This window comes from Ruditapes philippinarum, unplaced genomic scaffold (assembly GCF_026571515.1).
Source record: "Ruditapes philippinarum isolate M1 unplaced genomic scaffold, ASM2657151v2 ctg721_1_1_1_1, whole genome shotgun sequence".
In the NCBI taxonomy this organism is placed as follows: Eukaryota; Metazoa; Mollusca; class Bivalvia; order Venerida; family Veneridae; genus Ruditapes; species Ruditapes philippinarum.
The window spans coordinates 154666-168987 of record NW_026863746.1 but is presented as its reverse complement, the minus strand read 5'-3'; the positions used below and the strand labels follow the sequence as shown (position 1 = coordinate 168987).

Below are 14322 nucleotides of genomic sequence, written 5' to 3'. Positions count from 1 at the left end.
AGACGAAAGTTTTCCTGTTATCTTCTGGGAGCTTGCCGCTTTAAAATACCGTGTGTATTTTGTGGTAAATTGCAACTTCGCGATGTAGAGACCTACTCAAATAAGATGATATGCACAACACTTTTTACAAAGAAATTTTGGAAAAATTTTATTTTTAAAAAAAAATCTCCTTTTCACAAAATTTTTTAAAAATTTAAGGAAAAAACCTGTCCTTATTTTGATAGTTTCCCATCGAAGTGTAAAAATTGTTCATTTATGAGTAAAATATAAAACAGAAAGCAAAAAAACAGTAAAGATGACCAAACCCACGGTGATAGTTTTTTTAAAGTAGTTCTAAAAAAAAAAAAAAACCCAAAAAAATCCGGTTAAACCCTCAGGGAATACTCAAGTGCAAACCCACGTATAGGCCCTTTTTTAGTAGATAAAAGGAAAAACAAAAAACAAAGCCCGGGTCCGACCCTTTGAAAAAAACAGTCAAGTGCCCAACCCACGGGAAAAAGATTTTTCGTAGTTTTAAAAAGGGGAAAAAAGCCCGGTTTTTAAAAGGGGAATACATAAGCTAAACAAACCCAAAGGTGATAGGCTTTTTTGTAGTTTAATAGAAAAAAACAAGCCCTTTTCTAAAAAACCTCAGGATCTTTAAAAAGGGAAAACAAAGTCCGGGGTTTTACTCGGAAACAATCAATGACCAAACCCAAAAGGTCCCTTTAAGTTTTAAGGAAAAAAAAATCGTTCGGCCTCAGGAAAAACAGTCCCAACCGTGATAAGCCTTTTTTTTTAGTTTAAAGAAAAAAAAGTCCGGTTTGGCCCCAAAAAAAAGTCAAAATGAAAAAACCCCGGGAAGGGCCTTTTTTGTTTTTAAACGGAAACCAAATCCCCTTCAAAACCCCAGGGATAAGTTAAAAAAACCGAAGCTCCTTTTTTACGTTGCAAAACGCAAAAAAGGAAGCTGGTTCTTTGTCTCAAGAAATACGTCAAAGCTTATAAAAAATCCCCGAACAACCACGATGATAGGCCTTTTTAGTTGTTCTAAAAGGAAGACAAAGTCAGGGTTCTAGCCTCAGGGAATACAAATAAGCTGACCAAACCCACGGTGATAGGCTTTTGTAGTAATTCTAAACGGAAAAACAAGTACTGTTCGAGCCTCAGGGAATACAGTGTAGCTAACCAAACGCACGGTGATAGGCCTTTTTAGTTAGTGTGAATGGAAAACGAAGTCCGGTTCTAGCCACCAGGAATACAATCAAGCTGTCCAAACCCACGGTGATGGACCTTTCGAGTAGTTCTAAACGGACAAACATGTCCTGTTTGAGCATCAGGGAATACAGTCAAGCTGACAAAACCTAGATGGTAGGCATTTAAGTAGATTTATATGGAAAACCAAGTCCTTTCTTGTCTCAAGGAGTATAGTGAAGCTGACCAAACCCACGGAGATAGGCCTTTTTAGTTAGTGTTAATGGAAAGCTTAGTCCGGGTCTGGCCTCAGAGAATAAAATCAAGCTGACCAAACAACAGGCGATAGGTCTTTTTAAAAATTATAAACCGAACTTTTTTTCTGTTCTAGCCACAGGGAATACAGTCAAGGTGACCAAACACACGGTGATAAGTCTTGTAGGTAGTCGAAATCAGACCCATGTCCGGTTATAGCCTCAGGGAATACAGTCAACCTGATCAAACCCACGATGACAGGCCTTTTTAGTAGTCGTGAAAAGAAAAAAAAGAGTGGTTCTAACCTCTAGGAGAAAGAAAAAGCCAACCAAACCCACGGTTATAGACTTTTTGGTAGCTGTTTTAAAACCAAGTCCTTTCTACTCTAAGGGAATACAGTCAAGCTGACCAAACTCACGGTGATAGTCATTTTCAATAGTGCTAAGCGGAAGACTGGTTCTAGCTTCTAGAAATATAGTCTAGTTGACCAAATCCATGATGATAGGCTTTTGTAGTTGTTGTAAATGGATAACGAAGCCCGGTAATAGTCTCAGGGAACACAGGCAACCCGAGCAAACCCACGATGAGAGGTCTTTTTAGTTCTTCTGAACAAAAAAAAGAAAAGAAAAAACAAACACAGTACAAGTCCGTTTCTGTCATCTGTAAATACAGTTAAGCTGACGAATCCATGGTAGTAGGTCTTTTTAGAAGTTTTAAAGGGAAAACAAAGACCGGTTCTAGCCTCCTTGAATACAGTTAAGCTCACAATACCAAAGTTGATGGGCCATTTAAGAAGTCGTGTAGAGAAATCAAAATTCGGTTCTAGCCTTAGGAAAAACAGTCAAGCTGACCAAGCCCACTGTGTTAGGCCATTTTCGTAGTTCTTTACGGAAAACCCAAGTCTGGTTCTAGCCTAAGGCATTATAGTCAAGCTGACAAAACCCGCGGTGAAATGCCTTTTTTGTTGTCGTATATGGAAAACCAAGTCCGGTTCTAGGCTCAGGCAACACAGTCAATCTGATCAAACCCACGGTCATGTGTTTTTTAGTAGTTTTAAACAGAAATACCAAGTCCGATTCTAGCCTCAGGGAATACAAGAAACTGACCAAACCCATGGTGATTAGCCTTTTTAGTAGTTCTAAACGGAAAAAAAATCTTGTTCGAGCCTAAGGGAATATAGTAACGCTGTTTAAATCCACGGCGACAGGCTTTATAGTAAGAATAAATAGAAAACAAAGTCCGGTTCTAGCATCAGGAAATACAATCAAGCTGACCAAACCCATGTTGGGGGTCATTTTCGTAGCTTTATACGGAAAAAAAGTATTTTTCGAGCATCATGGAATACATGAAACACAGTCAAGTTGACCAGTTCAACTATCTTAGGCCTTTAAGAAGTTACATATGGAAAACTATGTCCTTTTCTAGTTTCATTGAATACATTGAAACTGACCAAACCCACGGCGATAGACTTTTTTGTAAGTAAAAATGTAAAACTAAGCCCGGTTCTAGCCTCAGGGAATACTATCAAGCTGACAAAGCCTACGGTTATGGACCTTTTTAGTAGTAATAAACGTGTGGTTGTCTTTAAGGAATAAAGTCAAGATGACTTTAAACTGGTTATAGGCATTTTAAGTAGTTCTAAAAGGAATTATAAACAAAGAGAATACAGTCAACCTGACCAAATCTACGGTGAAAAGCCTTTTTATGGGATCCATAGAGGTTTACGATCATAAGCAGCAAAAATGGGTACCTTACATACCGGACCCAGAGAAATTGTAACAACATTTTAAGATTTAAGAGACGGTTACGTAGCACCCGATTATAGGGGTCGTTACCATGTCGGAAGCGGTAATTCGCGTAAACAACTCGGTACATTAGAAGCAAAGCTCAAAGAAGCGGAGGAAAAGCTCAAAGAAACGGAAGAAAAGCTCTGATGCGCACAACGTCCTATGGTCAATATGGTTAGTTCCGTAACATAGGCAACTGAAATTGCAAAGTCGGAGGTTAAACGATAACAATATTCCAATACACAGGTACCGATCCGTAAATAACGTAAGATTGACTGGAATCACCTGATGTTCTAAATATGAACAATTATCAGTTACACTATAAATTGCAAAAGTACCCGGTGACAGTGTGCGCTGCGGATAAATTACGCGTTAAAAAGGATCATTTCGTGATTTTGAACACAGATACGAGTGATGGGCCAGGAAAACATTTGATGGTATTCGATTTTCCTACGCACGGGCCTTACGAATATTTTGATTCACTTGGAAAAAGCCCTGAAAGCTATGGCGTTGGCTTTGAGAAGATACTTTAGAAGGAATATCTCATGTACAATGGACGACAAAATCAACAAAAGAGAGACAACTATTTATATTGTTTTTATTAGCTTAAATTCACCAAGCTGCAGCATTTGTTTGGAAAAAGTAAAATATGATTGTTAAGCGTATAAAAAGAAATAAAATGTTATCACAAAATGCAGATATTCAATTTCTATATTATTTCGTAAGACTACTCCTAGAAGAAAAAGCTACATGGAAATTGTATGAAGATTTATACAAAACGTGACTAAACAAACTAGATCATTAATAAAAAACGAATTTCGTCGCAACAATTCCAAAAATATAATGATTTAATATTTTTAGAATATTGAATGCGTGTCAGTTCAATACTGCATTTATTGAACGAGTTGAATAAAATTATATAATATAGGCCTCTGGCAAGCCTTATATTATTTTATTTAACGAGTTCTAATTTAGTAATGAACCAACACGAATATAATATCCTTGTTATGACATACCTAAAATACTATTTGAAGCGAAAAAGTATCGTGCTTCATTGACGCATTTATAGTGTAACGCTTATATTTAGCGTGTCTTTACAATATGTTTGTTTAACGCAAATGACGTCATGTATATTCACGGCTTTGCATTTTACCATTTTTTCTCGCAAAAGCAGCACAGGCACGTGATATTTCACTTACTGTTTGAATAACGTTTTTTACACGGAATGATGAAACAATACTTGACATAATTAAACATAATAGGGGAATAAGATTTAGTTTAGGCTATGTACAAAGTAAGTAATATACAAACTAATTCAAGTAGTTAACCTTCCTTATTCCTTAAACAGTTTTTCTTTCTCACAAGCTGTTTTATGTGATTATGGATAGATGGAGAAATTGGACAAAAAGCCCTTAAAATGTTTTAAAATTTAATTCCAAGGAGAATGACTGACTTTTATATTAATTCGTCTATGGACAAGTTCTGTTTTTTTTTCTTCCGCCAACTTGTCGAAATTTCGATGCAGAGCTGCAACGCCAGTCTTTATGAGTTGAACTATCAATATACACATGCTTCACTATCACGCAATTCTTTATAGATAGCACTATTTTTAAGTTTCTTATACCTTAATATGTACATAAAAAGCAAACATATCTGACTACTGTTTACATCCGAAACAATCACACACCATTTTCAATAATTATTTATACAGAATATCTTTCACACGTTTATGCAACACGATGACCTGACAAGCCACGGTTCTACACATATTATTAACAAACCAAACAAAGCACATATTTAAAAAACAAAGCATAATCTAAGATCATCTTGACATGACAAAAATCACGCAAATATATTCAACAAATCAAGTACCGTCCAGCAATATCACCACACTTAATTAGATTACAGCAAAGAAGCAAATGATTATAATAAAGATATAAAACTCCCTTCATTACAATAATATTCGCTGCTCAAATGTATTTTATCGCTATACGCTCCCACAGTATCTCCCCCAACTTGAAGTAAATATTCCCAAAAATTCATAAGGATTGACATTAGAAATTAATAAAGTAAATAGTTTACCTATATAACGAGCAGCTTCAGTTTGGAAAGCATACATAGTAATTTTGTTATCACATAACGTACAATAAACGTCTAACAACGTATCGCTGTACAAGATTACAAGAATTAAGATAAAAACAACATCACACCTGACCATAGAATAAAAACAACTGAAATACAAAAATAATACCCACTCATTTTCTCCAAAGTATAAAGACTTGTAAGTCATGATATATGAAAAATATGAAAATATAAGTTATATAAAGATCTCTTTTAATCCTTGTATATATTCAATATATATCAATTAATAGTTTTGGCAATGTTATCTGAAAAATATACTTGTTAAACGATAAATTGTTTTTTTTCTTCAAAATTTGTATACAGACAATTTGGAATAATATTCAGTTTTCGTGTGCTTTCAAAATTTGTATACACACAAGTTGGAATAATCTTCAGTTTTCGTGTGCTTCAATTTGTAATAACCAACACTCCGATCATTTTCAGCAAATTTAACATAACCATCAGCATCTCTATGTGGTTCAACATCTGCACCCGGATTGATGTAATCAGCAACGTCAGCCACGGTAGTTTCCTTTATTCCGTCGTAAACATCCTCGTCGTAATGCCCTTCTTCCATTTCTGTTTGTACGGTTTCAACTTCTTCAGTGTTTTGCAAACCTCCTTTACCACTATTACTAGAAAAGAAGATTTGTTTCATAATTGACAGGTACATCGAACAGTTGAACAGTCTGTTTATAATTGTTATAGCAAAATCAATAGTCAAAGTATGCTTTTTTTATTTTCTAATAAAATATGAATGGTATAATTACTTACAGTACGTTCGAAAGGTCCGTTTCTGAAAGACATCAACGACTTTGTTAAAATATGTGTAATTTCAAGAAATAATTTATCTACAGATATGGTATCAAATACTTGAATACATTTTGTTTTTACTTATCCTTAGAAATGTTTTACAATAAGATTTGTAAATTACTTTGTTGATATAAAAGGAATGTGTTATATTTCTTTGAATATCCATATGGCAAAACCATTAAAGGCTATTCTTAAGTCTTTGAACTCGGTCGACAAAATTATTCGCTGGAATCAAGTTATCTTTGACATTAAAATGCAAATCTTAAAAAAAAGAAATTTAAGTAAGAGGACAGTTTGTTTTTCTATGCATATTTTGATTGTTAAATGACAACTTACTAGTCTTTTTATGTTCTCTTCTATACCTTAAACAGCAACATACAGTAGCGAGAACAACAATTGATAAAACGCAAATTGAAGATATCAGTACAACTATCAATGTTGTTTGATCTCCAACTTCTGGAAACACAAAAAAAAATCTATTTAGACATTACTCCTGTAGTGAAAATCATTTCAAACATTTTTGACTCAATCCAGTAAGAATAAGTATTTCCCAGGGTCATGAATTTGTATGAAAATTATATCAATAAAATCTTTAAAGTTTGTATAGTTTGTATATGTTGTTATTTCCATACCATTCTGACATCTATATCCCTCGTATCCCTGATCACAAGAACACACGAATCCATTGATTGCGTTAACACACGCACCATTGTTCTCACATGGCTGAGACAAACATTCGTCTATATCTATATAAAAAGCATTTGTTTCAATATTATCATTTATGTCAGGAGTCACTGATAATTAAACTTTTGTCATAAAGTATCAAGGACATCCTTAGATGAAATTGCGCGTGCAAGAACAACTAACTAACCATGTAATCTTTAATATTTAATATTTGAAATGTAATTTAAAAGAACGCTGAGCAATGAACGTAGAAAATAATCTCTTAAAATCTAAAACAATGTTTTCTCAAATACATAATTGAGTTATTATAGGGGATTATTTTATTCAACCTTAACGTAATTGGGGTAACACCAGAAACGTCATTCCGGATCACACTCAAGTATAATACAGCTTTTTATGTCGGGTTGCATTTGATATATGCATAGAATATATATAAAAAAGAAGTATACAGGTATATAATAAATAAAGTACATAGTAGGGGAGCCAAAGTACACATATGTGCTAAAATAGTAAATTATATGCACCCCGAAGATAACATATAAAACACACTGGAATTTTTCAAGTATTACATCCAACTCTTGATGTAATTACTAGAATAGGAAAATAATTATCTTCTTCTAAATTTTTACATTTTTCCCATGTTATATTTGCATTGTAAATTTTGTACTTAATTTATTCATAATCTATTTGTGTTCGATTGTTTATGAAGCTATAAGTTTATAAAAGCTTTCCCGAATCCGTTCCTGGAACCAGTCAGTACTGAGCAATGATTGTAAAAAGTGCAAGTTACCGTTAAAGCCCTCTAGCACCGGCTTAAGCAGAATGCAACATACACACATTAAAATGTTTAAAGTTTGAATTTTGGAACATCTGCAGATGTGTTCATACGGCGGTTAGAATTGAATCTTTAATGTGACACGTTGGTGCTGTTCCATGAGTATGCAATTTTCATGCATTTTTTGTTGTTGTTTTCATTGCTTCTAAATGACCACCCCTTTTCCAGATTTTTATTCAAAACAGGTGTCAAGTGTCGTGCGGCTGTACAATGTCGACCCGTATTCCACACTAGTGCTGTTACATTTGTTCTTTAATCTTCGTTCTGAAGATTAAACTCCGCTTAAGCTGATGTTGGAGGGCTAAGATCGAGAGGATGTTGCAATTTTCCATTATCCAGTCTGCCATTTTCATGTATTTTTGTGGTTTTTAATGCTTCCGTTGGATCGCCCCTTTTACAGATCTTTAAAAAGCGATGTTAATTAAACAGGTCTATGGAAAACGTCGAAGAAAATGCTTTTGCAAAGCTTGATATGCCCCATTACCGAATATGTGTGAGTTTAATTTTCAAAATTAAAGAAAGGTTTAAATCCATTACATGTATATCTTTGTTCTTTTCACAAATTGGTATATAATGTATGTTTTACACGTACATGTATTTTAAGTTCTCGATGTATAAAAAGCACAAAGCTAAGATATTAACGCAGCTAATGGTAATCAAGAACAATATGTCTCTATAACACAAATCATGTTTTTTTCTTAATAAATATCTAACAATAACAATTTGACACCTTTCTCATCATTTAAGTCACATTTACAATTGAATAGAAAGATTATGCTATATTTAAATAATCGTGTAAGCAATCAACATAATAAATAATCAACATTTTGCAAAGCCGTAATCAAGCATCTTATCAATCAATAATATTCATTTTTTACACACGGTTTATTAACACAGTACATTCATTACATTAACTTCTTCATAAATATATTAATTTGTTGCTACGAAGGCTGTAGAAGAAATATTGGTAAAGAATGTCGTTTAAAGTAAATATAGATAAAAGATTGACAGAGGCAAAAATTAACACTGGGCTTTCATAATTCACCAGATATAGTGTATAGAAAGTTTATGAAGCACGTATAAAATATCAGACAACAAATAAGTATTGCTACCGTATATGGTGAACTACAAAGAGTTGCCCTTTTTATTTTACTTAAGATAAGCATTGAAAAGCTTTTTGTTATAACTGCTAAGAATCCAACTTCTTTTTCGTATAAACTTATGATGATGACATATAATAACAATTTGTTAATAAATGGACTAACGATGTTAAATGTCTTTAACAAGACTTAGGGTTTACTTATTCATTTGATAAGCCTCAGCCTATTTTTCTTGAAGTTGTTGTCCAACGTATATATGATCAATATTTACAACAATGGTTTTCTGAACTCGATACGTATAGTTTAATTAAAAGTACGTTTGGAAAAGAGAAGAATCTTGATCTATCCCTTTCATGTTTAAGATGTTCTGCTCATAAGTAAATAATTGAAGAAGGAAGATGAAGAAATATTGAAAAAATCAACGATTTCATTTAAAATGAAATATGAATGTAGCGGAAAAAGTATATCATTTTTACTTCCTTTTCCGTATTACATTGATATACGGAGAGAACATTTACCAAAATACTACTGCTCTTGGCCAAATATACAAGTTTAAAATGTTAATGGATAGCTCACAACAGAATGTTTTATAGAAATTGTCTTAATTTATTCACTATGCAAATCTAGCTAGAGAAACAACTGGTAGCTAATTCCAACTTATTTCAAACATTATTTTGTATATTCTTAGTATTTATTTCATAACTATGATATTATATATGTAATATTAATTTTCTCGTAATTAGATGTTTGATGTATTTGTTTATATGTTTATGTATGTATTCACGCCATTATTGTTTATGGCAAAAGACATGTTTGTGCTTTAATAAAATCTTGAAAATCTTGAAATCTTGTTTACAGCAGAATATGTACCAGATAGCCTAGACAGTATTGATCTACACTGTGTATAGACGGCGTTATACGGGATAGAAAGTGCAAACTAAAATGTAATGACAAAATGTTTCTGACAAGACAACAATATAGTTCCGGGAAAATTTCAAATAACAAATGATTTTGAATTTTCAAATATCATAGTTAATCATATGTCACAAATTTAGTAATAAATATTTTAAAGATCCTGTAACACACATTTTTATGGTTTTTAATCATAAATATGATGCTGCTCAAATTAAGATTTATCAATATTGTAGGTTCCAAAAAGCATTATTTATAAAAATATTACTGAATTTGACATTTCATGTAAATAAAGGGAGGTAATAAGAAATTTATTTTCTATAAAGTTTAAGTGAAATTTTCCAATAAGAAATGAATGCATATATTTTAATGAGTACATATAACATGCACAAGTATTTGCAGTACATATTTTACATATTCTTTGATGTTATTAGCATAATTTTAAACATATATGACATATATTTATAATTTCACTTAATGTGGTTATTCGGATCATACAGGATCTTTAAAATTACTCTACTTAATCACACTTGTTGAGAGAGCATACCTTCGCACTTTACAGCTAAGCTATATGAACATCCTCCTATTGTATAGGAACAATCCGTTAAATCTATTTCGTTCCCATTGCAAGACATATTCGACATCCAGGTATACTTAGTATAATCCATAACAAAAGCATCCAATATTTCGGAAACACCCCTGTATAATATATAATAATACATATTAAAGTAAAGTGACATACAGAATAGCTAAATACTATAAATTTACATGTTTGTTCAATGTGTTAATTAGATTGTGATTCTTAATAATAACTTGTGTACTTTCATCTACTGATTAACCATTCATTAATGCTATATTATCTTCATGTAAATACTTACACATATCCTAGGATTTTACAAAGAACACTGCCAACAGTTTTTATTTGAGACGTATTTCTCTCGTCTTTCATAAAAATTGATCCCCAACGACCACCAATCTGTAGCTCTACAACGCCTTCGTTTGGATTTGGTCCATTAACTAATCGAATTGATGTGACATTAAAATCTAAGAAATAATAAAATGGTTAAATGTTTTTGACGTTTACTACTGATAGTTACATTATTTCGACAACATGAACAATAAAACATATATCCTAGTACTTTGACCCCCCCCCCCGACAAAAAAAAAACACAAAAAAACAAAAAACAACTACGCTAGAATATTATAAGTTTAAAATGGATACATGTGATCAGTATGTACAAAATTTACTAATATTTATTTACATGCGACGGTTGATTTCTAAGTCTTAAGCCGTGTTTTAAACGTATAAATTTTATTATTAGCTTTCCTATATTTCAAAACAATTGTAACATTTGTTTGTATATTTCATAAATTTTGAGTATAAACAATCGTTTTGCTTTTGTGGATTGTTAGCTGAATGTTATTATTTGTTTAATAACAATAATAAAATTGAAAACATTTTTCATAAAGATGATATCATAGATTGTTTAAGGTTTCTTAATCCTGAAAAAGAGCCCTTTCTTATAACCTAGCTTTAGTTCATAAAAATGTTCATAAAAATGTCCATAACTCGTTAACCATACGGTAAACTTGGTTTGAATGTTGCATACATGTGTCCATCAAGGCATATAAGTTACCGATGTTGTAAATTTAACAGTTCCTTATAGTGCCCAATAGGGGGATTTTACCTTAATCACAAAATAATAAGCAAATATAATTGAAATACATTAGTTAAAATTCATACATCTACTGGTCATTATCAAATAAAAACGAAAATTGATAAAATTACAGACCGAATTATTGATAAAAAACACGTTATTTCGCTGTTGATGATAGCGGCGCTTTGCCGTCAAAGTAACGCTGTTACTGTGTATAACAAGGCTGCAGAAGTATCGCTGATATATGTACTGTTCGTTATTTTCGTGGACTTTTATCGTAGAAATGTTAGAAATAGATCTAGACCGATTTAATTTTTTTCACAATACACTTTCGCATCTGTAATTTTCATTCAAATATATCAATACATAAAAAGTTACATTCATTTAACTAACACCAAGAAACATATATTTCCGTGCGTCAATGTCATTCATAAGCCAAGTGAGCATCGCACTTTCTCAACGCAATCGCGGATAATGCTTACACATTTCTTATATAATCTGATGTCTATACACCCACATGTTCACCGTCGTAATGCAACACTCAAAGGGCAGCGTCGGTGGCGCGGCGAAACTGATATCGATATCCATAGGAGCAAGAATGGGAGAATATGGCGAATATTCCAACACTTCAAATTCCAGACTTATATCAAGCATGATAAATGCAGCACAATGGGCGGGAGCATATCTTTGTGAATCACAGTTTCGAGGTGATCAATTCCCGACTTTCTTGAACGTCTGCTAAGTTTGCGCCATTTTTTCTATTCCGAAAATGATGTTTTTTGCACTAAAATTGTAGGAAATTGGAGCCCGGCAACAAGCAAGACATAAAGTTACTATGGTTACGAGAATTTTTAGAGCGTTTATAGAGAATAATCTTTGCTCTCTTCACAATGTATACGTATTACTTTAATACAGAATAACGGTAAATATAAAGAAAAAATATTTGAAAAATATAGTAACTGCAAAATTCCCCAAATTTATCGAAAAGCCCCCGTATATGTTAGCTAACAAAAAATCAACAAGATCTGAGATATTATTTTTCATTACAATAATTTTATTCTTTGTTTCATTATAATATTTATTTTTTTAGAATAGAAAATAGTTTTTCGCCTGACATATCAATTAAATTATAGAGTTTTCGGAATATCAATGAAAAAAATAAATAAATTCAATTATTATTAGACTTACCAAAACAATGAAGCCAGGTTGCTCCGTAAATAGGATTCCAATATTGATAATGTGGTACAAACTTAAAGCTTGAAGGTCCTTCGCACTGCATGATGTCTGCTTCCGTACCATCGCATGACAAATATCCGTACCAACCTTTTCCGACATATGACTCTAATAAGGTATACCCCGAACTAAAACCTACATTTCTAATGTAAAATTTCTTTTTTCTCATTTCACAACATCTATTACAATTAAAAGTGTTGGTTTTTACCATCATGTGTTTACTAAATATAGAGCGCTTACGGAACGTCGGTTGTTCTATTCAGGTGCCCGTTCGTGCCTGAAATAATGCACGGAAGGTCACCTGAGGTCTTCCTCCACCAGTAAAGCTGGAACGTCGCCATATGACCTAAATTGTGTCGGTGTGACGTAAAACCCCAATCAAACAAACAAACAAACTAAATAGAGAGAAATGTGGACATTTTAAAGTTTGTCTAACACGTCTAAATTCAGATAAATATGAAGAAATAATTATTTAACATGCATCATTGCATCATTTTATACAATTCACTTCCGATTCCCATTTTAATAAGATATTGTGTGTATGAACGTTAAATTATAATAAAAAACAGGTAATAAAAGGCAACATTCAACAGGCCGATGATCTATTCATAAATGTTCATGAAATACTTAACTAAATGCTTTTATTTGTTTTGATTTCAGGAGTAACCATTCATGTTTAAATAATATTACAAACAAACCGAAAACCAAACGTTTCGCAAAGAAATTGTGCAGTGACGTCATTGAATCCATAATCCAAAGAACTGACATATCCCCAAGAACCGTTGTAAAATATCTCAACAGTACCTTCATCGTTATACTCGTTCCATGTAGCCAATCTAACAGCTGAATAAGATTTCAACTTTTAAGGTTTTTGTATTTAAATAATCTTACAGTAAGTTTGGTAATGCTAAAATCTGATTTTTTCCATAGTGGTCATTATGTTTGTGCTGTCATATAATCGATTAATCACTAGATTTAACAATCACCAATCCTGTTATTTTAAGAATATTTGAAATGTCTTGTGTACATGTATATTGTAAATTGAAACATGTACATCTATTCTGAGAAATAAAAATGTTTAACCGGGCAGTTTATATTAAAAAAAATGATGACGGCGGAAAACTATTTTACGGAGGTTAGTTGGCTGCTTAAGCGATTTTCAAATATATACAAGTCATACACAAAAATAATACAAATAAATTTCTACCACAAAAAAAATAAATAAAACCATGTCCATTCACCTGAAAAATATGCTTTCATGTTTTCTACATCAGCAAATACAAAAGCGTAATTTAAGAAATTTTTCAACAACTGTTCAAAACATTTTTTATGTTTTCGAATGTATTACTCACCTTTGCATGTTATATAAACAGCTCTTGTACAATTTTCGATGACTGCATTAGATATTGTGCACTCATTTAGAGATCTCTCGTTTCCCGTGCATGTTAGTTTATAGTTAAATATTGGTATTGAGTCGGGATCACCTTCGGTAAAAGCTACCAAACCGCTAATAACAATTAAATAAGTGTTATAAGTTATATATCTATTTCCGTCTCTACTTGTTTTGTTTATTTCATTCTCTACACTGTATGTATGAAATAACAAATTCATCAAAAATATTAAAAAAAAAGAGATATAAAAGGGCAAATTTTTAAAAACATTTTTTGAAAGGTTTGTTTGACAAAGCCCTTTTAAAGGGGACGCTAGTTTTAAATTTAAATGCCAAAGGTAACATTCATCTTTCCCCCCTT

At 32.3% G+C, this 14322-nt stretch overlaps 1 protein-coding gene across 1 annotated transcript; it reads right to left on the bottom strand.

The window, feature by feature from the left end:
* Positions 1–5692: 5692 nt before the first annotated feature.
* On the bottom strand, positions 5693–14092 carry LOC132723194 (delta-like protein B). Its single transcript, XM_060707870.1, has 8 exons — positions 13924–14092; positions 13270–13414; positions 12527–12714; positions 10228–10724; positions 6782–6895; positions 6486–6605; positions 6111–6132; positions 5693–5971 (listed from the first exon to the last, which is right to left on the bottom strand). Exons 4-8 carry the CDS (start codon positions 10418–10420, stop codon positions 5695–5697), a joined length of 726 nt encoding a protein of 241 aa, XP_060563853.1. The 5' UTR covers positions 10421–10724; positions 12527–12714; positions 13270–13414; positions 13924–14092; the 3' UTR covers positions 5693–5694.
* Positions 14093–14322: the final 230 nt, after the last annotated feature.

What these genes read in the sequence shown, in the direction of transcription:
- LOC132723194 (XM_060707870.1), bottom strand. Translation starts at nt 10,420, where the DNA reads ATGTCACTTTACTTTAATATGTATTATTATATATTATACAGGGGTGTT. An exon ending in CTTAGCTGTAAAGTGCGAAG is followed by an intron (nt 6,896 to 10,227) that starts GTATGCTCTCTC and finishes CTTTTTATATAG; the next exon opens with ATATAGACGAATGTTTGTCT. An exon ending in ACGGACCTTTCGAACGTACT is followed by an intron (nt 5,972 to 6,110) that starts GTAAGTAATTAT and finishes CTTCTTTTCTAG; the next exon opens with TAATAGTGGTAAAGGAGGTT.